Source organism: Anoplopoma fimbria, chromosome 6, assembly GCF_027596085.1.
Source record: "Anoplopoma fimbria isolate UVic2021 breed Golden Eagle Sablefish chromosome 6, Afim_UVic_2022, whole genome shotgun sequence".
NCBI lineage: Eukaryota > Metazoa > Chordata > Actinopteri > Perciformes > Anoplopomatidae > Anoplopoma > Anoplopoma fimbria.
Window position 1 is genome coordinate 21,677,347 of NC_072454.1, and position 27,965 is coordinate 21,705,311.

General features: G+C 40.1%; 1 protein-coding gene across 1 annotated transcript in view; it reads left to right on the forward strand.

Annotated features, from left to right (window-relative positions):
- Positions 1-24,895, forward strand: part of fbxw4 (F-box and WD repeat domain containing 4) — a 42,212-nt gene extending 17,317 nt beyond the window's left edge. Inside the window, exons 6-9 of the mRNA XM_054600269.1 lie at positions 8,562-8,627; positions 19,653-19,793; positions 23,939-24,080; positions 24,626-24,895. Coding sequence (XP_054456244.1) covers positions 8,562-8,627; positions 19,653-19,793; positions 23,939-24,080; positions 24,626-24,760 — 484 coding nt within the window. The 3' untranslated portion in view covers positions 24,761-24,895. The remainder of the gene's footprint in view (positions 1-8,561; positions 8,628-19,652; positions 19,794-23,938; positions 24,081-24,625) is intronic.
- Positions 24,896-27,965: the final 3,070 nt, after the last annotated feature.

The following is a 27,965-nucleotide window of genomic DNA, read 5'->3' on the forward strand; positions in this document are numbered from 1 at the left end:
TTCCAGTGAAGAAAATTGGCTGACTTGCCCTCTAGGATGCCCTTCCAGTGGAGAAAAAGTGATGAAGGACCCTGGTGCCATTTTTACATTTTCTTGCCCGTCCCACATAGTTGGCACTGTCTGGGGGTGTTCGATCTGTAACCTTTCTTGACTCCGACTGTGGCTGTTTAATATCGCTATATTGCACATACCTACTTAACAATCCACTTTTTATTAGCAGCTTAAACTCCTACACACTTGTTGATCAATACATGTATGGAGGGACTCCATATTGTTTTGGGTGTGCTGAGCTGGGATCAGTGAATGGGGAGAGTCTGGACAGCAGCAGCAGTGTGTTGGTGGTGGTCTTGGGAAAGCGGGGCGCTCCCTGTGCGGTCGGCGTGTTGATTTGGAGCTAACAATGTTGGTACTGTTGGACTCAACTCCCAGCAGGAGCTCTCACACTTTGTATGCGTCTGTGTGTGTGTGTGTGTGTGATTGCTGCCGAGTGTGTGTTTGCGCACATGACAGTGCTGTGAACGTGTGTAGATGTGTCTCTCCCTCCCTTCATTTCTGTGATTTGTGCTTCTGTGTGTGTGTGTGTGTGTGTCTGTGTGTGTGTGTGTGTGTGTGTGTGTGTGTCTGTGTGTGTGTGTGTGTGTGTGTGTGTGTGTGTGTGTGTGTGTGTGTGAGGCTGGGTTCCCACTGAGGACTCCGTCGGTTTGTGTGACCCTGCCACACAGGCCCTTAGATAATACAGCCAGCTGATGAGGTTACCCAAACGGCAGCAGCCCAGCATGCTGCTAATGATGAGAGGAGGACCGAGGGGGAGGAACACATCGGGGACCCTGTTTGGTCAGAGATATGACCGTGTGTGCGCGTTTGTGTGTGTTTAGGGGGACACTTGCCCCACATTAGGCGAGAGAGGCTCTGACCTTAGCAGCTATAATATCAGTGCAAGCTCTGACCCCAGATCAGGCCTGGTTGGCCCTTCAGCGGGGCGAGAGAGCTTGGGGGAGACGAGGGGGAGAACATTGTATGGCCGGTGTCCTCTGTCCTGCCTCTGCCAGCGCCGCGACCCAGTGAGGGGTGAGTAATGTGAGTAATGGAGAGTAATAGGGTCCAGATAGTGAGTGTGACCGTAACCCTATTGTATCCTGTGTCAGCGGGGTCAGAGGTCACCCACCGTGCATACTGGTCCCGGCCCCACCCGACCCATTTGGGCCATAAATGAGTTTACCCAACACTAATCACAGAGGGCCTGCCGATGGGCCGCACTGCTTAATGGGCCTGACAGCTGCCTGTATGCCGCACTTAGACGTCCTCACCCCCCACCCCCAACCATGGCCTGCCACCCCTTCAACCCCCAAAATATATCCCACTCCTAACCTCTCCCCTTGGCAGTGTATGTTTCGATGCCAACAGCGTCATGTTTGCTACAGTATGGACCGCTGCATAGTCTTTTTACGACCGTTTAGAAAAGTGATTTGGGAGCCCTTTTGGATGAATTTTATTTGAATATCAATGTTTTATTAAGGGTATTTGATAAAAGTGTTGATCCAATATGGTATACTACTTTTTACTCCTTAAAGGTATCGAACGGAACACAGTCCAGTCGACATCACCAAACCATTTTGAGGGCCTAGGTTTTTCTTAAATTGTTGGGACAGAATTAATGATGTGGTTCTTGCATGGCGGTTCTTAAGTAAAGCAACGCACTATTATTAAATTGGTTATTGTGTTGGGGAGCCTCGGTGGCGTTGGGGTTTTAGGCAATGGCGTTAAACTAAAGTATCCCTGCTTTGGGTCTGGCCTGGGACCTTTCTTGCCTCTGGTTTCCCGTCTCTCTCTCTCTTTTACCTTGTTTACTGTTAGTTCTACTGTACACCGAAATACTTAACTGCAGAATACTAGAGCGCTGCAGGTATTATGTCTTTTTAAAGGCCAACCAAGGAAGTTAGCATTAGCTCTGTGGCAATCAAACATTTATGATATTTTACGCGTTTTGTTCAGTGAGATTATCCTCAAAAATGAACACCATTTTGCAATCGCCGAAGTCAAAGGCTAACGTTACAGCTATAAATGAACCTCTAATTTAGCAACTTGTTAGCAAACCCGTAACAGCTTAATGAGTGTGATATCTACTGACGTATTTTATGTCGTAGAATTTTTTTTTTTTTTTTAAATTGCTTCGGCTTGTGTTAATCACAGAACTTATTTCAGGCATATTTAAAAAATAAACCAACATTAAAAAAAAGACATTGACTTTGAGAAGAGGGAACCGGAAGTTCAAAAATGCTAACTCGTATTCCGGGGTCAGGACTCATTTCTGAAAATTTGTCCAGTACTTGAGATTTCTGGGAAGTTGCTTTCAGTCATTTAAACTGCACTTTTAACTATAAGTTAGCATGCAGTTTTGAGTTTGTGTTAAGCTAATGTTACCATGTTTTTGGTAAATGCCTTACAAAAAGACACAGCATACTGCAAAAAATGCATGTCTGTTTGTGCAACAAAAAAAGGCAGTACACCACGACTTTCCACCTGATCAGGGCCTCAAAGTGTTTAAATATTTCTCTCTATGATATGTTAGTGCTTATCTCTGTCGGCCAATCATGAATCAAAGAAGTGTCACATTGTCAGATACGTATGCTGGCCCACCCTGTAGGCAAATAAAAGCAGACTGCTGGTAAGAGAAGCTACATTTCACATTCTGATGAGGTCAATTATCATCATCACTCCTGGTTCTCTAAACAAAATGCAAAAAAAAAAAAAAAAAATCACTACTGTATAATCCTTCATTTAGGATGAGAAAGAGAATGTGACAACATGACAGCAGTCACTGGTTGTGTTGTTTGAACGAAGGCTAAGACTCGGGTCGCATTCTGACAGTGTTCCTGACCTATGGCTCTACCACAGCTGGAGCTAATAGCTTCCGTCCCTTCACTGTGGTTAACAGGCAGGGATTTAACCTTGGGGTCAACATAAATGTGCTTTCTGCTGTGAATATACAGAATATTCAGTCCCTGAACAAAATATCTGGAATCTTTTGTTATACATATCTTCATAAGGTCATCGGTCTATCTGCAAACTGCAAAATGACTTGTTAGCAATGTCACACCCTCAAGAGTAACAATCCTCATAAGTTTATGATCTCTGTTCAGGAGATACAGTGGATATAAAAAGTCTACACACCCTTGTTAAAATGGCAGGTTTTTGTGATGTAAAAAAGAGAGACAAAGATAGAGACAAAGATAAATCATGTCCGAACTTTTTCCACCTTTAATGTGACCTATAACGTGAACAATTCAATTGAAAAACAAACAAATCTTTTAGGGGGAAAAATAAAAAAACTTACAATAACCTGGTTGCATAAATCACCTTTTGATTTTATTACAGCACTCAGTCTTTTTGGGTAGGAGTCTATTAGCATGGCACATCTTGACTTGGCAATATTTGCCCACTCTTCTTTGCAAAAGCGCTCCAAATCTGTCAGATTGCGAGGGCATCTCCTGTGCACAGCCCTCTGCAGATCACCCCACAGATGCCATTCCAAAACTGTAATCTTCTTCTGGTGAAAGCCATGCTTTTGTTGATCTGGATGTATGCTTTGGGTCGTTGTCATGCTGAAAGGTGAAATTCCTCTTCATCTTCAGCTTTCTAAACGGAAGCCTGAAGGTTTTGTGCCAAAATTGACTGGTATTTGGAACTGTTCATAATTCCCTCCACCTTGACTAAGGCCCCGGTTCCAGCTGAAGAAAAACAGCCCCAAAGCATGATGCTGCCACCGCCATGCTTCACTGTGGGTATGGTGTTCTTTGGGGTGATGTGCAGTGTTGTTTTTGCGCCAAACATACCTTTTGGAATTATGGCCAAAAAGTTCAACCTTGTTCAAACACATTTTCCCCACATGCTTTTGGGAGACTTCATGTATGTTTTTGCAAAATTTAGCCGGGCTTGGATGTTTTTCTTGGTAAGAAAAGGCTTCCGTCTTGCCACCCCACCCCATAGCCCAAACATATGAAGAATACGGGAGATTGTTGTCACATGTAGTACACAGCCAGTACTTGCCAGAAATTCCTGCAGCTCCTTTAATGTTGCTGTAGGCCTCTTGGAAGCCTCCCTGACCAGTTTTCTTCTCGTCTTTTCATCAATTTTCGAGGGACGTCCAGTTCTTGGTAATGTCACTGTTGTGCCATATTTTCTCCACTTGATGATGACTGTCTTCACTGTGTTCCATGGTATATCTAATGCCTTGGAAATTATTTTGTACCCTTCTCCTGACTGATACCTTTCAACAATGAGGTACCTCTGATGCTTTGGAAGCTCTCTGCGGACCATGGCTTTTGCTGTAAGATGCAACTAAGAAAAATGTCAGGAAAATCCTACTAGAACAGCTGAACTTTATTTGGGATTAATCAGAGTCACTTTAAATAATGGCAGGTGTGTACTGACTACTATTTAACATGAGTTTGAATGTGATTGGTTAATTCTGAACACAGCCACATCCCCAGTTATAAGAGGGTGTGCACACTTATGCAACCACATTATTTTATTTTTTTATTTTTTATTTTTCCCCCTAAAAGATTTCAGTTTGTTTTTCAATTGAATTGTTCACGTTATAGGTCACATTAATGGTGGAAAAAGTTCTGACATGATTTATCTTGGTCTCATTTTTTTTTTTTACATCACAAAAACCTGGCATTTTAACAGGGTTGTGTAGACTTTTTATATCCACTGTACGTATGCATATTTTAGTCATTTTTACATGCCAATGAAATAACAAAAAAGACACTTAGATTACTTCTCCTCTAAAGCTGGTTTAGAAAACAGTTTAGAAAGAGTATAGCAGCGTTAAATTAAAGAAATTATAATTCTCATTATTGATTCATTGTTTTCTCATTTATCAAGTAAAAACACCAAAACATTTGGCATTCTTGTCCCTATCAAATTTGAGCAGCTGTTGCTGTTCTTAGTTTAATGTATTTTTAAAATTAAAATTTTGGGTTTGGCCAGCTCTTTAGAAAACTAATTTACCTAATACATCAGTTCATTCATTTACAGAATGGTCAATTTGGTTTCTGGTTTATTTATAATGAAATAGTCCTGTTAATTCATAATTAACGTAGTTACAGCATTAACCCTCTGAACCCCAAAAACCCCAAAATACATGTTTTCTTTAGACAATTTTCCAGACTACACCGTTTATCATAGCCAGAAGCTGAAAATAACTGTCGTAATTGTCAGATCTTCAACTTTCCAACGGTCCTTGAACACTTGAACACTTCCATCAAAAAACGCAACCGACACTTAAAATTGTGATATTTCATCAAAAGAAAATGAATCTACAACATTTTTGCCCCAAATAAACCGTTTACTCTAAACAGATCCTATCAAATTCATTAAATTCTGCGCTCCTCAGCAGTCACGTGTAATAAATTCAGTGAAACTTCGATTAAACCGCAGTCTACTAGAGATTGTAAAAAATGTGAATAGCCTAATATATATATATAGTTTGTGGAGCCTCCTTTTTTTCCAACATTGCTAATACTTGTGCCAACTTGAAATAAAGTTGGCCATATGGATTTCATTTTTTGCTTTTAATCATCAAACTTACTTATTTTTTTCTTCTTTTATAGGATTAATGGCATTGTAACTTTGTCATACGACACAACAGACATTTTTTTTTTGTTGAGTTCTCTCTATTCTAGCCATGGTTGTTCTGTTTCCATAGAGGTGCAGGACTTTTATATTGCAGTGAAAATCATGAACTACAGAGAAAAAAAATGTGACAGGAGCGAATAAGGCCCCAAAACTGCTTCAGAGGGTTAATCTGTCCTTGTTTGTTATGGTAAAGAATAAGTGGAGAATGTATGAATTTTAAGTGCCACAGTCTTTGAATTGATGCCCATAACTTCAGAGAACTCCTTTTGGCTTACCAGAACTTTGGGACAAAATATTGTCATGGTAGCATCCTGGTGACGTGTTACTAAGTCCTAGCTTCACTTGGAATTCAACAGATATGACTTTACGTAGCTATCCCCCTTCTCCACCTGCTTCATCCAAAGAAATGGAGTTTAGTTTTTCCCTCTGCCTCCGTCTCCTCCATCTACAGTATTCATCATCCAGCCAACAGCACTTGTCGGTAACTATCTCTGTGTGTAAAAGGTGGGCCCTCCCCCCTGTCCGTCAACCCCGTAGGAGGGCGCTAAGCCCTGAGACTCGGGCCCGGCCCAACAGAAGCCCCCCTACCACCAGCACCCCTGGCCACCACCCCACCCTCTACATAGCTTCTAACACCCCAACACACCCCGTCAGCCCCACTCCCACAGCGCTCCTCCCCTCTCCTTTCACTGCTCCCCCACCTCTCCACATGCGTGGTATTCACCGTGCATACCTAGGCTGCTAATTCCAACCTGCCACTCCAATCAAAGGATCACGACTGTTGTGGTTTTCTCCTCTTTTCTTCTGCTGGGAAACAATGTTTGGCAGATGGAGGCAGGGACGATTGTGTGTGTGTGTGTGATTGTGTGTGTGTGTGTGTGTGTGTGTGTGTGTGTGTGTGTGTGTGTGTGTGTGTGTGTGTGTGTGTGTGTGTGTGTGTGTGTGTGTGTGTGTGTGTGTGTGTGTGTGTGTGTGTGTGTGTGTGTGTTGCTATGTGACAAGGAAGGAGAATCATTCTTTGTGTTAAACCCAAGAGTGGTAGACAAGTCCTACATGGCAGTGTGTGTGTTCTGTCTCCTCTGCATGCCAACTGCAACCACTAAAGTGCACTTTTATGGGAAAAGTTGACAAAAGCGACAGATGTGACCAAAATGGTCTTCCTCTTACATAATGATGTAAAAATCACCTTTTTTCCCCCCTTTTTTTTTTTTTTTTTTTACAACTTTAACCGTTGTTAAACTAAGTCAATAAATGTAGTCAAGACCGCTTAAACCAAGACCAAGCCATGACGAAGACCAGAGTATACCGAGACCTAGACAAGACCAAGACTTTGAGGTGTTGAGACCAACTCAAGACCAAGTCCAGTGCGAGTTCCACACTGCATGACACACTCAGCATAAATTGTGGAATATGTAAACCAGAAGCACCCCTCAAATTGATCTGAAAGATGCACATTCCCATAAAAACACCCACAGAAAACAAATGAAGTTTCTATGAGCAATCACAGAAAAATCTGACAATGCACAGGCAGTTTAGTGATATTACATTACATTACATTACAGTCATTTAGCAGACGCTTTTATCCAAAGCGACTTACAATAAGTGTATTCAACATAGGTATTCAAGAGAACTACTAGTCACCAGAAGTCATAAGTGCATCTCCTTTCTTAAACAAGCATCTAAAAGCATAAACCAGAGCAAAAGTATAGTGCAGAGGCAAATTACTACGAAAACAATAAGATAAGATAAGATAAGATAAGATAATCCTTTATTAGTGCGGGGAAATTTGCAGACTTACAACAGCGTAGAGTAAAGTGCACACAAGAGACATAGTAGAAGAAGACAAGCTAAAAATAAAAAATAAAAAATGAAAAATAAAAATAAAATAAAACAAGTATTATAAATAAGCAATAAAAAAAATAAAAAACAGTAGAAAAAACAACAATAACTGAAATATTATATTTACAGACAGAGAAAAAAACAATAATTGCAACAGACTAATACGAATACAATAAGTGCAACAAACTAATACGAATACAATAAGTGCAACAAACTAATACGAATACAATAAGTGCTACGAGGAAGGCTCAGGGTAGTACTTCATGAAGAGGTGAGTTTTGATATATCCCCGCAGTTGTGTTCTTGAAATAAAATCCAGAGTCCTCTTTTTCAGAGACCAAGATTTAACTGGGTAATAATGCGTCCAATTCCGAGACCAATCTTTAGTACTACAACACCAATCGGTGGGAAAGGGGGAAATTTAAAAAAGTGTGACTTTAAAAGCAGGCATGAATACATTCAGCAGGCTGATATATAAAGTATGAAACTGTTAGTGGTCAACAGTGTTGGGTATTGTTACTTTATAAAGTAAGTTATTACATTACGTTATTGACATTAAAGTACTACTTGGAGGCTAGGCATCAAGCAAATTTTGTTCTCGACGGAGTTATTATTATATATATTTTTTGCACTAAATGATAAATCAATTCATCAAAATATAATTGACAAATTAATAAAAGATGAAAATAATGCAAATAATGCATCCCTAGCATGCACTGGTGAAAGATACAAACTTCTGAAAACAAGACTTAAGGTAAACAGTTGGCCCAGAGGGTCAAATATACAGTCCACGATATATTGGTCATCAGATGTAGCGGTTATTGACTGATATCACTGATTTATCACTTTGTTTAGGGGACACTCTACATTCACAACTCTGATATATTTGTAGCCAATCTTATGAATGTCATCCTATTCAGTTAGTATGGGCTAACTGAAATACGAATGATAACATTTTACAATGTTTTCATTAACACTTTTTCCAGAGTTAGATCTCGGCTGGTTTAGGTGGTTTGTGTGAGACTATTCATTCTCTGCCTGTCTCCCCTTCTCTCTGTCTCTCTGTCTCTCTCTCTATACAGATCCTTTGTAACGGGCACTGCATGCTGCGAGAACTTCTCCCCTCTTCGCGTCTGGGATGTTGAACGGTAAGTCGAGAAGCTGCTCTGAAATGCTACAGCATTGCTGTAACTTGTAACACGTCAGATGTTTAATCATCCCTCATACGTCTCCTGCTGAATGATACATGCATCAGTATAAAAACTATGATCGTGAACCATGGTTGTTGTGGGTTGCTCAGCCAAGGCCTTTTAGGAGCCTCATGAGGAACCCTTTGTCGGTTCTAGATGAAACCCTTGGAATACAAATAGGTTCTCGGTAGAACCCATTAGGTAGGTTCTTGTTTGCACCTTTCAAAGGTGGAAAGGTTCCATCTGGAACCCCTTTATGTTGGGTTGTCGGTAGAACCACCTGAAAGGGTTCCAGGTTAAACCTTTATAAAAAGTCCTTCCAGGGCCCCAAAAGGGTTGTCATATGGGGACAAGCTGAAGAACCCTGTATGGTTCTAGTTAGCGGCTTTATTTTTAAGAGTGATGAATGAACGGTGGTTAGAGGCAGTTAATATTATAGTTTAAAGACTAACCCAGCCTCCTCTTGCAGAACTTTGCTGGTTTGATCCAACATCATTCAACCGATATTGTATCTATATCCATATTATATCTCAATATACAGTATATTATTTATACACAAGTAAGTTGTTTGTTTATTTTGATCATTGCTTAGATATTGCTTTTTTTTTAATCAAACACCTTTAATCGGCAAAAATAATTCGGGAAATCAGGTCCATTCTAAGTACAACCAAGGTGTAAATAGCAATAGAGCTTTTGTGTCAGTCTAAAAATGTATCATCTTTGACATTAGTAGCATGCACATGCATGAGTTGAGATATTTGAATGTGGGTCATTTTATCATAGACATTATAAATATCAATTTAAATTGAATGTAAACACAGTTTTGTCTAATGACAGAGGGATAGAACATTTCGCAGAGTCGGGCTATTTCAGTTTGTACGCGTACACAACTGTGCATTAAACACAGTCCCTAACAAAACCTATGCTCTTTCTTTCACTGCCTCACCTTGCTGGCTTCCTTGTAGACTAGCCCGCCCTCCTCTTCCTCCTCCTCTTCCTCCACTCTAGTCGTGCCATTTCAACCAAACCTTGTCTCAGTAGAGACACGCTCATAATAGTCATCATCATCATTAGTAAATCCTTTTGCACACATGCATTTGTGTCTTCATACAGAAAAGGTGCTCTACTGAGTCCAGTGCATTATGGGTTAAACACAATGTGATTATGGAGAAGCTGAGCTCCTAATTTGCCAGATTAATGTTCCCACATGGCTTCTGTTGATGTGACTTTTAACAAACGTACAATATGACTGCATCAGAGCTCTTACGCGGCGACAGCGTGGCCCCTTGAAGCGCAGGTTTCCACACACCATGGGACGCGCTATTCTTGAGCGAGGAGCAGCTCAAAATGAGGGGGGCCTCTTGAAAAATTCCTGTCTCTGAAAAGCGAGGCTTAAACCTGATACATCCCCTCCGAGGCCGCTGTAATTCCCAGCTTTACCTGGGCCAATTAAAACGGTCCGACGCGACACAACACAAAAAAAGCTGCTTCCTGCGCCCCAAATGTCCTGGAAATCCGAGGAGGGGAGAGGACGGGAGACACGGGGAGAAGGGGAAGGAAGGAAGGGATGGGCGGGCAGGTTGTGCTGGAGGTTGCAGGTGGTGGTCGGGGGAATTGACATGGTCACAAGGTGTAGCGGACCTAGAAAATGCATGTGTCCCTCAAAAGTCAAAGTGATTTATTTCTTTGTTCACATAATCTTCAGGAACTATACAATAATTCATGCTTCTTTATCAGCTAATACTTGGAAGATAACATTTATTGTTGTCTGATAATGAAGAAAGAAAGCCTTATATGTGTTATACGGATACTAATGTTGCGTCAGTGCATTAGTATCGGACGCCACGGGTTACTGACCAAGCTCCAGTATTTGCCGAGTTGGACGTTAGATTAGGTTTACAACTTTGTCTGAATACAAAGAAGGTGACTTTTTTTTAACAGACAGATGATTTTATGTCTAAAAAAAGGACGTTATTCAGGCTGTTCTTATACAGTGTTTGTAGCTATACCTACGAAAATGAATGAGCTGTAATTTTCAGATATCCTGCGTCAACAATTCCTAATCCTGAACCAGGCAAAATAAAGATCGCGAGAATCCGATCTTTTCTTAAACCTTTCAAGATCTTTTCCTAAATCTTTCACAATCTTTCCTGAAACATAACTACGTATTTCACAATCTTTTCCTTAAACCTCACTAAATATTTGGGGATTTCTTTCCCAAACATACCTAAGTAATTTGTTTCCTAAACCTCACTTAAGTATTTCACGATCTTTTCTTAAACCTAATTGAGTTGTATCCTGTTATACAGAAGTTTATTTTGAAAAGACTTTATGCATGTATCAAACGGATATGAACACGTGTTGCTGGACTTTCTTAGTAAAAAAAAACGCAAAAAGAATGAAGAGCAAGTTAGGACATGATCCTTAGTTTTATGTTAGCAATGAGCTGGAGCCTTTCTATCTGCCAGCCTGTCAGAAGAGCGGTACAGGAGCCATTCTAAGTCTGTGACAAATCAAAGAATGTCGGTAACCAAAGGAGTTTCCCTCTCGTCTAAGCTTTCTTTTAAAAAGGTATTGCTCATGAATGGCAGGTGGACAGGTTGGTTGTGGTCTTTGCTGCTGTCGTCCTTGAAAACAAGCACCCTGAGGGTGTCTCCTCACACAGACATAGCAGGTGTGTGGGTGTACAGTCAGATGGGTGCAGGGTGAGGGTGATCAGGGCCCATTGTTCATGTTTACTCTTATCATATATGTCGAAAGCACTTAAAACTGTTCAAGAGTTGCATAATGTAAGGGATGTGGAGAATCAGTTGACCCAATATCACCTCTGTAGAACCGGTTTCTATTCTACAGTCAGTATAATGTTTAGCTATTAGTTATCTCAATACCTTCAGAAGTACATCTTTCATCTTTACTGCTTAAGACTGAAGAAGTTAAATAGGGGTTTTCTAAGGATGATGCCTCTATACCAAATTTACAAAATGGTCCATTTTCACCATTGGGCTTGGCCTATCCATTCAGGCCAAATGTGTCAGTTCATAACATGATTACTACACCATGCTGACCCGAGGGCACCCTTAAGCGTCTGTATGAGAAACACCAGACTTTCAACTGACTCCAATGTAAACCCATCCACGTCAGTATTGGAGGGCCCGAGCAACTGGCGTAGTATGAAGAGCAAGGAAGAGGTGGGGTCGGATGGACGACTCAAACAAACACAGACTTTCACCCAGGAGACCGCTATTTGTGTCCCGCATGAAACTATGTTAAGGTTGACTTATTTAACCTTGCTTTTGTTACGTAACTTATGTTCTTATCTAACGCATATGTAAGGTACAAGTGTACTTATTTTATCCAAAACCACAATCTTTTCCAAAACTTAACCAAGTATTTTTGTTGTGTAAGTAAACCTAAACACTAAGCAAACCTAAACCAAAAAAATCTGACTTTCACCCAGGGGACCACTGTTGATGCCCCGTGTGAAACCAAGTCAATTCTGACTTATTTTTCCTTACTTTTATTACATATCTTACGTACTTAACTAACCATGTTATTTTCTAATGTGTATGTTAAGTAGAAGCATACTTATTTCAACCAAAACCACAATATTTTCCAAAACTTAACCAAGTAGTTTTGTTGCGTAATCAAACTTAAAAACTAAGCAAATCTATTTTAGGAGATCATTTCTAGGAGCCGCTGTATGCAAACAAATGCAGACTTTCACCCAGGAGACCACTATAGGTATCCCATGTGAAACCAAGTCAATTATTACTTATTTTACCTTACTTTTATTATGTATTTTATTTTTAACCCAACCCAAGATTGGGTTGTTTTCTACGTTACTAGACCTCAAAACTAAGTAAACAGACGTTTTGAAGTTTATTTTGAAAAGACTCATTAATGTGCTGTTGCAACAGCCTACTTTTGGCCCTTTTTCTAGATGTTTTCTCAAACTGTAAGTTGATTTAGAATATTATTTTATTGTTAAGAAATTGTAAATGGAGAATACTCCAAAATGTGACATGTTGTAAGGAATAATAACATGTAGACAAACTGGCTTCAGCCACTGCAGAAAGCTACTCCTCCCATGCCATGACACAGCACCGTCTGCCCCTACACACCCACCAGCATCAGCCTCCACCCTGTGCATTAGCGCAACACCATGTTCCTTTGATCCGACAGCCACCTGAGCCAAAACACTGTTACACCTGCACTGCCGAACAACAGCCGGCAAAAACAGCTGCTGCTGCCGCCGCTGCCAGATCACAGCAAAGAGACCACAAGCTTCCAGGAAGGATTCCAGCAGTCACTTCCTGTCTCTGTGGAAAATAGTGGCAGCATCGTCTCACTGCCAGGAGTCAAATCACATCAAAGACATTTTATTTTTATTTTGGATGTGCTGTTATAAAAGTTGCAATTGGGGCTCAGTGATAAGCAGAAGTCAAACATGCTGTGCAATAAGTAGTTTTTACTCTGATTTTGCGATTTGAAAGTTTAAATCTGAGATTCTTTTTTTTTTTTTAACCAACTGTAAAAAGTAAACTGCTAGAAGAACAACTTTAGTAAGGTTTAAGCTCCTTTAAGGTAAGCTCCTTAACAACAAGCAACTTTGATCAGTTTTTCTTAGAAATAAGTTCCAACACAGGCCTGGGTTTAAAAATAAATAAAAAGTTAAAATGATAATCACAATCACAGTTTAGTTCAGAAAAATTGCAGTTATATATTTTTCCTCAAGTTGTCCAGCTATTGTCCACTTTCCTTTGGTTGGCACCGATTGGCTAACTGCAGGTTGAAAAGCTTCCATTGAGCTCTTTGGCTTTAATTTAATTTAACACTTTCTCTTTTTCTCTCCGTTGCAATCAATTCTCTCTTTTTTTCACTATTTTTTGTCATCTCGGTGGGACAAAGAGCTCTTCTGATCAGCCGTACAGAGGGGGGATCCCACAGAAGTAGCGCCAGTGGAGCAGCACCCCGACTTTTTCACACCGTCTTCGCTCATGGCTAAACACAGAGGGGGTGAAGACGGCATCAAAGAGCAAGGACCCTGACCGTCGCTCCCCGACTCCCAAGAGTCCCCTCTGTTCCTTCAGAAAAAAAGGAGCCCTTTTTTTTTTTTTTTTTTTCACACTACAAATGGCCAGGCTAGGATTCCTCACATTCCTGACACTGAAAAGAGTGAAATGTCTGCGTCGGGGTGGACGCTCTGTTATACAAATTGCAGCGGGCATTGTCTTTGTGGCGGCGCGCGCGTATGCAACATTTTTTTTTTAAAAAGGTGGTCGTTGTAGAAGGGCCCCTCCCTCTCTCCGCCAGGGAAGCTTGCATTCCTGTCACAGCGAGCTCAGAGGTGCGGGGTAAATTGGACGGACGTGCAGCAGGTTGCTCCCCTCTTGTTTGTTTTAGCCAGTAAAAACCTCAGCGGGGCGTCTTTTCTCTACCTGTCTGACGGCTTTTGACAAGAAGGGCCTGTTTTCCCAAGGCGTCCCCGGGCTGCTGTTTAGAGCTCAGCCTTCACAAACACACACAACACACACACACACACACACACACACACACACACACACACACACACACACACACACACACACACACACAGCTTTTCTTTGGCCGTCTCACCACTAAAGGATAATGCCCTCAGCTTCTTCTATTTTTTCCCCTCGACATTGTCAGTTCATTAATGATTCCTTTCACAACTCGTGTGTGTGTGTGTGTGGCCCCTATAAAGCCAACCTGACTCCTGCGGAGAGACCAGACAGGCTTAAATCAGGACTTAGACCCTGTATGTCACACAGCCAGCAGCCCCCTCATAACAATCACTAAGTCAGAGCCCCCCCCTCCCCCCCAGGAGGGCCACCAGTCTGAACCATCTCACAAAGAAGCTGCAGCTCAAACTGCTTCGCTCTCTAGTAGCAAATCGATTTTAAGTCTGAAACTCAGGATTTACATTTTAATCTTTGTCATTTTAGTTTTTACATGAGGCTTTAAGGATCAGTCTGGCTCCTATTCTTTATAGTTTGCCCTCATTAATCATTACATTGTAAAACCATCAAAATTAAATAATGTAGTATTACTTATATATTTGTCTTTATCAGAGTGGTATCTGCCATATATATTTCAGCTTTTTCATCCATTGATTAGCCACTTGACCTACTGTATGTTTGTAATGTTATTCATACCTCGTGTTTATGGTGATTTATGGCTAACTTAGGGCTGATAATTTAACATCTTTTAACAGAAAAATATAACGAATAATATTACCATAATAAAGTATTTTGTTATGGTACTATTATGTCATGTATTTTAATGAGAGCAACTCAGTAAGGTACACATTTCCAAAGAAAGAAAAAGATTAAATGTCAGTTATTTTCTCGCCTAATCATTTACTGTTTTGCCACTATAACAATCCTGACTTCACTCGTCTTTCTCACCTGCTCTTGCTTCCTCTCTCTCTCTCTCTCTCTCTCTCTCTCTCTCTCTCTCTCTCTCTCCGTCCTCTTCTCTCCCTCTGTGCACTGACAATCCCAAACAAACATATTGCATTCAGCTAGAAAAGAATGTATAATCAGCAACACATCAACTGTAAATTCTGAACAATGTACCTGTGATGTTGCCCACAGTATTCATAGATCAGAGCCTGCATGTCCCAGAGGAAGTTGTGGTTATTCAGAAGGTTCATGTTTTGGCACAGGGCTAATAAGATCCGGCCCCCAGTAGTTAAATTCAATTCCAATAAGAAACCTGTATCATGTTATATTTCTCACTTTATTGACAAGCCAAATCTCATCTAAATTGGTTCACAATCAAGCGAGTTACAGTTGATTTTATAGAGAAGTCATATACATATTAAACTTTTTTAAAGAAATGCCATTTGAACCCACAATTGTATGTCCCCTGTTTCTAACAGACAAGAAGGCAACATCTAATGTTAGAGGGCTAAAAATGACTTCAGAAAATAATAGTTATTAGCCTAATTATTAATAATAATTATTAGCATTTTTTTTAGGAGTGCTGAAAAATGATGTGAAACCGCCAATGGAGCAGACTCCATTCATTAGATTGCCAGCTACTTCTTCAACTTAAAGGATAACAAGAACAAGAATACTTCTGGATGAAAAGTCCAATGTTTGACCCCCCCCCCACCATCCACTATCCACCCCTACCTCCCTACAGGCAATCTTTGATTAAAAAGGTATTTCTGTCGAACCCAGGGACTCATGTGTCCACCTCAATAACGGATCCAAAGTGATTGAGTTGTTGCAATTGCCGCCATTTCACGTATATCTTTGAGATCTGGCTGCTTATAAAATAATTTACATGCAGTATGGCGTTACTACATTTTCCCCAATATTTTGGGGTTGTCTTTTTGTTCTGGGGAGTTCATCGCCGAGGCTATGAGGACATGCTGTGTGCGGCGGCTGTGACTCAGCCAGTGGGCTGTGTTTTTAAACCTGCTCGGGGCCAGACCCAGGTACTCAACAATACTCGACCCAGACAAGCGATGAGAGAGGATGGTCAGATCAGAAACATCGCGCCGCATGCTCACTGACAGATACAGTCATTTTGACAGATTACACGCTCATGCCTCCATCCTGTAATCACACGCCGCCTCATAAAAGCCAGCGACCTACCAATTTGAGAATCCCTGCTGTTTTTGCACTGCGATGCAGCTCGTTTCGCATCGTGCTATTACTGGCTTTAAGATCCCCGTGCAGATGTCGGCTCCGTTTTATGGAAGCCCGGCTTTTATTTTTCCTTCACATTTTGGTGTTTGTAACTGTTTTTTGACTTTCAGAACATGATTGTAATCATCTTGTTTGAAGGATTTCCGAGGGTAGGGGGTTATGAATTGATGATCTCTTTTTAGTTGGAGTGGCCCGTGCTGTGATGGAGACATCATTATTTAGTTATGAATGAACGGGCTCGTATCCCTTTGGCTTGAATGGGTTTCTTTTTGTGTGGCATGTGCTAAGCTCCTGGGTTTTAGTGGTAAGGGGAAAATGAGGGGTCGCTACCCCACACAGACACTAACTCAGCCTCATCACAGACTCCCCATTGGCCCGGGCTTAGTCATGAGACCCCGGCAATGAGAAAGCTCTCACCCAATAAGGTGCCCTGTGGGGAAAGCCCTGGTCCAATAAGAAGGCCCCCCCGGGGTAAGGCTGGGGGATTACCAGCCTGAGCCCTGTGGATTGAGCTCCGGGGCGAGGGAGGGGGGGCACGAGTGGCAGCGCGGGGGCTGCCCGGTCGCCAAGGCCGGCGGCCTCCTTTAAATGGTTGCTACGGAGCAGGTATCAAACGTGCAAGAGTCGCACACAGTCACGGTCATGGAGGGTATTAAGTGGCAACAAAGAGACAGTTATTCTGCAATAATCCGCCCTGCTGAGTGCAAGTTATTCTCCAATAATCAAGAGGCGAGGAGCAGGCGGGACGGGGCTGTGATCACAAGAGCATGGTGCTGCACGGAGCTTGACTTGAGCGCGCACACACACACACACACACAAAACACACACACACGGAGGTCACACCACATCAACCCAGGCACACAAACTTTATTTATCACTTGTACGTATCCACAGTCCCACACTTACTAACCCAGACTCGGCTTGGTCAGTGTGGATTCCAAGTTAACACATTTTTGTTGAAAATGTAGCTAAAAAACAATCAACACAGCAATTATAATATTAGTAACTACAAGACTCTTGCAGATCTCAGTAAAGGCCAATCCACTCCAAAATGTAACAGGGTCTTTCGTGATCCATGCTACAACCTTCCTTTCATGGAAATCAGGTCAGTAGTTTTTTCTGTAAACCTGCAGACAAACAGACAAAATATTTGAACCGAAAACATAATCCTTGGTATAGGTAATATTGATAACAAAGTGATAAATTATTATGCCATATATAATAGTATATGTATACAGTACCAGTCAAAAGTTTGGACACACCTTCTCATTCAACTACTTTGAAGAATCTAAAATATAAAACATATTCTGGTTTGTTGAGCATTTGTTTGTTTACCACATAATTCCATATGTGTTCCTTCATAGTTTGGATGTCTTCAATATTAATCTACAATGTAGAAAAAAATAGAAATAAAGAAAAACCATTGAATGAGAAGGTGTGTCCAAACTTTTGACTGGTACTGTATATATATATATATATATATATATATATATATATATATATATATATATATATATATATATATATATATATGATGGCATTTATATTTACAAGTATTTTCCGCCCAGTTCATGGTAGGATAAAACAATTTAACAATGATTTTTTTGAGATTAGGAGGATTTGACAGTTCAGTGTAAAAGGTGAGACTTTATGCATTTGTATCAATGTGATACAGTTTCTTGGTTTGTCAATTTAATTCACTGGATAAGGTCAAAACAGACATTCCCATTTCATGCATGAATAGTGTTGTTGGTTTCTGGAAAATTACACAAACAGTGATGAAAGGATATTAAATTGCACTGTCTTAATAGGAGTTTATGATTGCCCAGGTGTACAATTTTCTATAATGCAAAAAATAAATTGTGGAATGAAGTTGCTAAAAGGTACACAAATAAGTGATTTCCAACCAACTTTTTATGTTTTGATTTACCCCGACACTAATTGGATTGATAGCTAGATGACATTCAGGCATGTATTCACTGGACGTCTGGGGTCTGCCGGGGTAGTCCAATGTCACCCATTCCGTTTGTGATTATCCCGGAAAGGATAGGAAGGCGCAGCCCGTGGAAGGACAGAATTGCTCCTTGCTCTTTGCTGACAATGTGGTTCTGTTGGCTCAATCAGTCTTCGACCTTCAGTACGCACTCGGGCCTGTTTGCGTTCGGGATGAGAGTCGGTACTGACATGGACGAAATGGACAATTGTGTCTTCTGGCTTGGATGTCTGGCTTATCTCAGGGTCTTGTTCACGAGAGAGAGTAAGTGTTAGCATAAAACAAGCAGATTGATGAGGGGTCAGCACTAATGAGGACGTCGTACAGGTCCACTGTGGTAAAAGAGCCAGTAGGGAATCTACGTTTGGTAGGCGACCTCTGGGTGTAGACCCAGAATAAGATGGGAGGAATTCATATCTTGTCTTGCTGGGGGTTCTGGCCCAGCTGCCACCATGACCGTGCCCAAGATGGGCGAAAAATGGAATGGTAGATGGATGTACCATACGTGTTCAGGGGCTATACCATGCCTTTATTATATTCGTCACAGTAAATGTGTGTCTATTCTTTGTAGGTACTGTGTAATACTGAATGCAGTTAAAGTGGCTTCACTAGATGTGTGTTTCTGTAAAGCAGAGCACTGAGCTTGTGAGAACGTTTCTGTGCTGTATTCACTCCCAAACAATCTCAAAATATCAGCTAAAGTTAATTGATTTAACCAATTAAATCAGTAACTGTCTATGAATTATTTTTGGGCTGGGAGAGTCATAAGCATTTTTTCCCATCCAACCAAGGTTACACTTTATGGTTTCCTCAAAAGATTAGCATTGACTAAACAAACGTTTTAATAGTGTTGGATTTCAATTAAACCTGATTTATTTTTTAGTTTAGAGTTCACAATTTAAGTTTAGTTTCATATTTATTCTCAATATAATCTACCCAGGATTTTCCTTATTGTCAGTGTTTTGGTTCTTTTAGAAAAAAATAAAGAAATACTTTAATGAAATCTCAAGTTAAGAGGTAAAAAATTAAATTTAAAGTTTACATTTGTACTACCTTGTCATTTCAAGTTTAACTGTTAAAATAAATCTTATAAAGGTAGTTTTAGGTTGAATATAATTCATTTAAAATAAAGCAAAACTAGAAATTGGTATTTTCTTTTTATTATTATTATTTATTACACTCTCCATTTTTTACAAAATCCTTGTCACATTTTTCTTTTAATTTCTTAATTTGCATATCCAAATGTATGCATATGTGATTCCCAGATTTCATTTCTCCTTCCTTTTCATCTTCCTCCACCCCCACCAGGTCGGAGTGTGTTAGCAGTCTGGGCCTGGAGTTCCGTCGCGGTGCCGGTGTGTTGGACATGGTGTTTGAGTCTCCGTTCCAGCTCTTCACCTGCGGCTACGATACCTTCATCCGACTGTGGGACCTCCGACTAAGCCCAGGGTATGCCACCATGGTGGTCTCAGTCTCACTGAGACCCTGTAGGATCTGTTTGGCAAATAGTGACACCTACAGTGCATCCACTGTACAGTGCTTCAGACCTTTACCACTCCACGCCTGACACCATTGAGGACCCCTATTATGAGAATTAGGGGGTCTATGAACATTAATTTTTTAAGAGGTTTGGGATTGCAATTGAAGTTAGCACTTGAAGCAGTTGAAGTGTCAGATGAAGTGTAAGCAATCATAAGGGGTTGAAGTGTAATTACTGGAAGCATTTGAAATGTTAGTTTCTACTTTAAGCCCAGTAGGCAGTTGCATCGTCAGTTTGTATGGAAACCATGCAAATAATGGGAGTTGAGGAGAAGGAGCTGAAAGCAGGTTAACTGTCTGCTGATATGTAAGCCATGAAAGTGTTAAAAGAAAATTTGACCAAAGTCGAATTGCAGAAAATAAAAGCAGTTGACTTTAGCGAGCAGCAAAGGAAAATCACCAGCGCCAGAATAAAGATGCAACGATTTATCAGCCAGCCTTTAGGCCATGACCTTAGTCAGTCTCATACATCCAATTTTTTAGCCAGTCAGATTAACAAACATGTGCCGCATGATAGTTTTATATTCTGTGCGCACAGTGAAACAAACAGTTACGTCACAGGCTCACACTATAAATCCAAAATAAGGTGCAGGAATAACCTCAAAAGCAAGGTTTTGACAACTCCGTGCAGTTAAAAAAAAATAAAGGAAGTTGTTTAATAGTCACATTTTTATTATGAACATACAACTGAATTTCAACTTTTCATGAATGAAAAGATCGTTGTTTTTATAGTTCATAGAAAAAAAGAAAATTTGCAAAAATCATCAGTTCGGCTTGTCCAGCCTTGTTTGAGCTGTTTAGCCAAATTTACAGCATCCTACGTTGCTTTGTAGTCCACCAGCAACCCCTTCCAATATATGAATATATATATGTACATATATATGTGTATATATATATTCAAATGATCAGAATTAACAGGAAAATGCATAGATTTCTGTCAATAAGTTAACAAAGACTCAACACGTTTACTGCACGAGGACAGATCATGCTAACTGTCGTAAGTATTCAAACTTTAAAGGTCCAATCATTTATTTTGGACAGCAGGGGTTATAGGTTCAGGTTGGATATTTTCGGGGGGGGGGGGGATCAGTCAAGTAAGACAAATCAGATCTGATTGGCAGATCGCTCTGGGGACTTCACAAGGGGTTGGGTCGGGGCGAAGGTTGGCAGAGGGGGGTCCCTCTTTAGATATCAATAATTCATGCGCCCAAACCGAACTGGCCTCAAAAAAAGGGTCATCCAGGAGGTTCAGGTTGTCTGGAAGTTGGGGGCTCACCACCAAAGAGAAATGCATTATGACAGATAAAAAACAAATGGTTCCCATGGTGCTAAATACATCTAATGAAGGATTGTTTTCCTCTCCTTTTTATGAACAAGTCACATTTAGTTCGATAAAATCACAATATATGTCAATTTATATTGTCATATCTATGTATTTTACTATGTTGTGATAGAGCGCTTTAACTTTCTATAGATAAACTAACCAGACTGGGTTGTCTGTCTTTGGTTAATCTTGCAATAATTTAATACTTAATCACAGTATTGTAAACATAAAATTGACATAAATCAGTGCTTTATATGAATATATAGCGACACGCAAAAAAACATAGATCTGATCGTGAAAACGTTTAAATTTTCTGAAGTTATAAACCATATCACCCAACCATAACGGTATATAAAATAGCATAATAGGTCTTTGGTGATGAAAATCAGATCTAGTGTCACTTAATTGATAAGTGAAGTTACATTTTCACCAATTATTACCTTTAATAAATTGAACACGGCTCAATGAAGAAGAGAAAAAGCTGAAATGATTTTGCATGTTCAAATGAGGTTCAATGGAATCCAGATATGGAGGAGTGATGTTTCAACAAAGCTTAGTAAGGCTGGGAAATATTTAAAAATGATCATTCATCAACTTTCAGCTCACTAATAATTATGTGACTATATGATGCCATCATGTTATCCTTCTACTAATGACTGATGTCTATATGAATTATTCCAGCAATGCTTTGATTGAGATTTTGATTTCTACATAAAGAGTTTTTCTCTTCATATTTCAGACAATCGCGTGTCACCCAGCCCTAATTCATTAGGATATTTTCACATTTCACACAGTTTGAGTTAAGTGCTTGTTTCACCTTCACGATGCAATGACAATGGGTGACCTCCCCGTGTTCTAGAATTAGACCGTGCATTTGTACGTGTGTGTGTGTGTGTGTGTGTGTGTGTGTGTGTGTGTGTGTGTGTGTGTGTGTGTGTGTGTGTGTGTCTGTGTGTGTGTGTCTGTGTGTCCAGACGTCTCTGCTGCCCCATTGTCTGCCCCTGGTGTCTCTCCATCACTTATTGATGAGGCTGCACTAATGGAGGATCGATGTCTATTGGCAGAAAATACTTATCCCCAAAATACTTCCCCTCTCTTAACCACCGCCACCACAACCCCGCTCTGCTGCTCACTCAGCCAGCCCCACCCACACACACACACACACACACACACACACACACACACACACACACACACACACACACACACACACACACACACACACACACACACACACACAGCTTCACCTCCTTGTTAACAACAGTATAGAGTTTTTCCTGTAAACAACATTGAGTTTCAGCTTTGTTTCCAAGCATTCACAACATCCACACAGAGAAGCAAATGTTTAAAACTTTGGTTTTTCATTGATCTCAGCTTGAAGATTTTAGATCTCTACATTTTTTACATTTTACTTTTTTTTTTTTATTTCCCAGGTTTATGAGTTGGAACTGTGACACTTTAAGTTGGATCAGCTGGTTTCCCTTTATTTCATGGATTCAACATAAACAGTGCTGCTGTGTAACTATAAATGAATAGAAAGGTTCCTTGAAACAGCTTTTGCAATTTAGCCTTCATAGGGAAATTGGAGACAGTGTTCAATTGTTAAACTATCAAATGATTAATTCCAATTGTGTACTAGCGTAACCTTGGCGATTGTCCACGTGTATACGGGTGTTGTTTTCAAACTGGGGGTTTTCCTCCTTTGTCCTCACTCTAAAAATGGTCAGAGAGGTGGCTCGTCTGTTAAACAGAGGTGTCTGTATCTGTATTATGGGAGCGTTGGATAATGTAGCAGTGACCTCTGTAGCCTATTCTGTCGCCTTTGTGACTCAATATAGTGGAAGGGTAAGTGTGCATATACACTCTGGAATTACAATCCAAAACCTCATTTTATTCCTGTCTTCGAAAATCTTCACCCCTGCCCTGAGTTTTACAAAAGCTCAGTGTTCAGTGACCTCAAAGGCTGTTTGGGTTCAGGTGAAAAGCCAAAATGCAAAGAAAAGCTAAGTTTACAAAAACCCAACCGTGTCCATTTGGACTAGGCCCTAGTTTACAAAAATAAATGAGTAATAAATTAATATTTCCTTCAGTTTAAATGGAAATTCAATAATGGAAATTCTTTTGAAATCAACAACTGTCTAAAATCAAACCAAAACTAAATTTAATAACTGTCTCAGAAGTTTGTCTCTATTTTTCCCCCGAATTACATCATTAACGACTGGCGACTACAAAGGATTTCAAATATTAAATCTGCTGACGTTATTTCACTTAAATTAATCTTCATTGTCCAATACATTTAATTTACTTACTTTGTGTATTTACATTTTTATTTGCATTATAATCACCTTAATAAAGCATTATAAGGTGATTATAATAATTACTCTAAATACATTTTACAAGGTTTTGTGTGTGTGTTCTTCTTGCATAGATTTATTGACATTTACAACAATGACTATAACATATAATCACATTATGATGCATTGTGTCAGTGATTATAATGTATTACAACTATGGGAATTATACACTTTTTTATTATTAAAAAATTATACACAAAAAAGACCTCAATGCCTCTGGTCAAAAATATAATAAGTTTCTCTTCAGTATGTCTACAGGAAACCCAGTTGCCTTCAACTTAAAAATATCTCTGCAAGTTAAAAACATTTTAGACTCGGACACTATGCGGCGCTTCATCTCAAAGCGTGTGTAAACTCTTCCAATCCTTCCCAAACAGGAAGTGTGTGATGGAGTGGGAGGAGCCTGATGACAGCGCGCTGTACTGCATCCAGACAGACGGGAATCACATGATAGCCAGCGGCTCTTCGTACTACGGCGTCGTACGACTCTGGGACAAACGGCAGACCCAAAGCCTGAAGGTATGTCGCCTACATCACATCCTCAATGAGTAATTCAATTCAATTCAATTTCAATTCAGTTTATTTTGTATAGCCCAGAATCACAAATTACAAATTTGCCTCAGAGGGCTTTACAATCTGTGCACATGCGACATCCTCTGTCCTTCCCTCACATCGGCACAGGAAAAACTCCCCTAAAAAACCCCTTTAACAGGGAGAAAAAAGGAAGAAACCTCTGGGAGAACGACAGAGGAGGGATCCTTCTCCCAGGATGGACAGAATGCAATAGATGTCATGTGTACAGAATGAGCAGCATAACAGAGATACAACACATTCAATGTATATGACATAAATGATTCATATAATAAGACTACTTATAATAACAGCAGCAATTATTACAGTAGAATTATAGCCATGAAAATAGGGATAGTAATGTGACTAATAATAATAATCGAAGTAGCAGTGGGTGTCAGTCGGCTCACAGCAGGAGGCACGACTATATGAGTATAGATGTTTAACACGATACTCCAAACTGATGTGACTTCATGATCTGGTTCTGTGTGCAGTTCTTCCAGCTGAGCTCATACCCGGTGAGCAGCCCGGTGTACTGCCTGAGGTTCAGCAGCTCTCACCTACACGCAGCCCTGGCCACCTCCCTGCACTCACTGGACTTCAGACAGAGCCCCGTCCACATCAGATGATACACACACACACACACACACACTGCTCAAAGGAATCTGTTCAATAAAGCTGTCTATTTTCACACAAAAAAAACGTTTTGAAAGGAACTGCTTTTTCTGATCCAGAAATGTATTTTTTCAATATTTTGGTTTTTGAAGTACTGAGCTTTTTCTACATGTTACAGTGATATAATATTCAATAAATTTGATGGACTCATAATAGAGAAGAATGGTCAAAGCAGCAAAAGGCTGAGATAGTCAGATTTTTAGCCCCTGGTATGCATTTAGGCTCCAAGAACCCTTACTACTACATTTCCCATAATACAAACTCGATAGCATCTTTCATTGTTGAAAGGCTTCAACTTCTGCTGTAAAAAGTTAATTGTCATCAACTAACTATAACCACTTTCATGGTTCATCCCAAAAAGTAGAGACCATGATGAACGCAAGTTTACCACAATGTTGATTGATATACCAAAAAATGTATTTAGAAAAAAACCCTTACTAAATTTTCACTCTTTGTTTCATTGCAGCCAGAAATGTATTTTTTTTTTGACAGAAAATATTGTGGAACTTTTTGCAAATTTATTAAAAAAGAAAAAACAGTGATGAAATATCACATGGTCATAAGTCTTTCAGACCCTTTGCTGTGACACTCATATTTTTGCTGTCATTTCTTCTGATCCTCCTTGAGATGGTTCAGCTGGTCTTTAAACTGATTGGCTCATCCTTCAACTTCTGCTGTATTAAACTGATATAATATGTCATACAGCAACAGTTTGAACAGATGGACTCATTAATAGGCAGACAGTTGCAGCACTCAAAACAATTCCATCATCACTCAAATACAGGAAAAGATGACAAAATAGCAACAGTCAAACAAACAAACATAATTCAGTCCTTGAGTTTTAACATAAATAAAAATAGGATTTAATTTGCTTGAAGCTTCACAGGTATAACAGAATGGGAGATGGGAGTATATTCCACAAAGAAATGGACCTATAGAAGGATGTCCTCCTCATTGCATTACTCCTACAGTGTGGGAGCACAACTAGCCCTGCTGTTGCAGATCTAGTACCGTATGAATGAGCATCAGAGCAAAAAACAATTTCATTAAAAAGAGCTCTAGGAACATGAGTGGAAATTACATTCTTAATAAATATCAAGGACCTAATGGATAACCTATCAAGAGCTTTAGGCCACTTGAGATCAGAATCATCTGATCTACATTTGATCTGTAAGATGATCTAGGTCTAGTAGTTCTCTTGAATACCTATGTTGAATACATGATAAAAGCGTCTGCTAAATGACTGTAATGTGTTATTTACTGAGAAACATGTGACATGTTTCCACTTATTTTAATATATCTATATACACTCTATAGATAGCATGTATATCTACACGCCCATATATATCGGAAAGTATGACCCCTTAAAATTTTTCACTCTTTGTTTCATTGCAGAAAAAAAAAGTTCTTTTTTCGCATTAATGTACACTCAGAACCCATCTTGACAGAAAAAAACAGAAATGTAGAAATTTTTGCAAATTTATTAAAAAAGAAAAACTGAAATATCACATGGTCATAAGTATTCAGACCCTTTGCTGTGACACTCATATTTAACTCACATGCTGTCCATTTCTTCTGATCCTCCTTGAGATGGTTCTACTCCTTCATTGGAGTCCAGCTGTGTTTAATTAAACTGATTGGACTTGATTAGGAAAGGCACACACCTGTCTATATAAGACCTTACAGCTCACAGTGCATGTCAGAACAAATGAGAATCATGAGGTCGAAGGAACTGCCCAAGGAGCTCAGAGACAGAATTGTGGCAAGGCACAGATCTGGCCAAGGTTACAAAAGAATTTCTGCAGCACTCAAGGTTCCTAAGAGCACAGTGGCCTCCATAATCCTTAAATGGAAGAAGTATGGGATGACCAGAACTCTTCCTAGACCTGGCCGTCCAGCCAAACTGAGCAATCGTGGGAGAAGAGCCTTGGTGAGAGAGGTAAAGAAGAACCCAAAGATCACTGTGGCTGAGCTCCAGAGATGCAGTAGGGAGATGGGAGAAAGTTCCACAAAGTCAACTATCACTGCAGCCCTCCACCAGTCGGGGCTTTATGGCAGAGTGGCCCGACGGAAGCCTCTCCTCAGTGCAAGACATATGAAAGCCCGCATAGAGTTTGCCAAAAAACACATGGAGGACTCCCAAACTATGAGAAATAAGATTCTCTGGTCTGATGAGACCAAGATTGAACTTTTGGCGTTAATTCTAAGCGGTATGTGTGGAGAAAACCAGGCACTGCTCATCACCTGCCCAATACAATCCCAACAGTGAAACATGGTGGTGGCAGCATCATGCTATGGGGGTGTTTTTCAGCTGCAGGGACAGGACGACTGGTTGCAATTGAAGGAAAGATGAATGCGGCCAAGTACAGAGATATCCTGGAAGAAAACCTCCTCCAGAGTGCTCAGGACCTCAGACTGGGCCGAAGGTTCACCTTCCAACAAGACAATGACCCGAAGCACACAGCTAAAATAACAAAGGAGTGGCTTCGGAACAAGTCTGTGACCATTCTTGACTGGCCCAGCCAGAGCCCTGACCTAAACCCAATTGAGCATCTCTGGAGAGACCTGAAAATGGCTGTCCACCAACGTTCACCATCCAACCTGACAGAACTGGAGAGGATCTGCAAGGAAGAATGGCAGAGGATCCCCAAATCCAGGTGTGAGAAACTTGTTGCATCATTCCCAAGAAGACTCATGGCTGTACTAGCTCAAAAGGGTGCTTCTACTCAATACTGAGCAAAGGGTCTGAATACTTATGACCATGTGATATTTCAGTTTTTTTTTTTAATAAATTTGCAAAAATTTCTACATTTCTGTTTTTTTCTGTCAAGATGGGTTGCTGAGTGTACATTAATGCGAAAAAAAAAATGAACTTTTTCGATTTTAGCAAATGGCTGCAATGAAACAAAGGGTGAAAAATTTAAAGGGGTCTGAATACTTTCCGTACCCACTGTACATATATATGTATATATATATATATATATATATATATATATATATATATATATATACATATACATATAGATAGATAGATAGATAGATAGATAGATAGATAGACTAGCTTGTGTTCCATTCATCTGTTTTTGTGAAAAATTTAAACATGATCCTGGAGTTTATTTCCATAATCAAGATGATAATGTATCCATGTGACCCATGGGA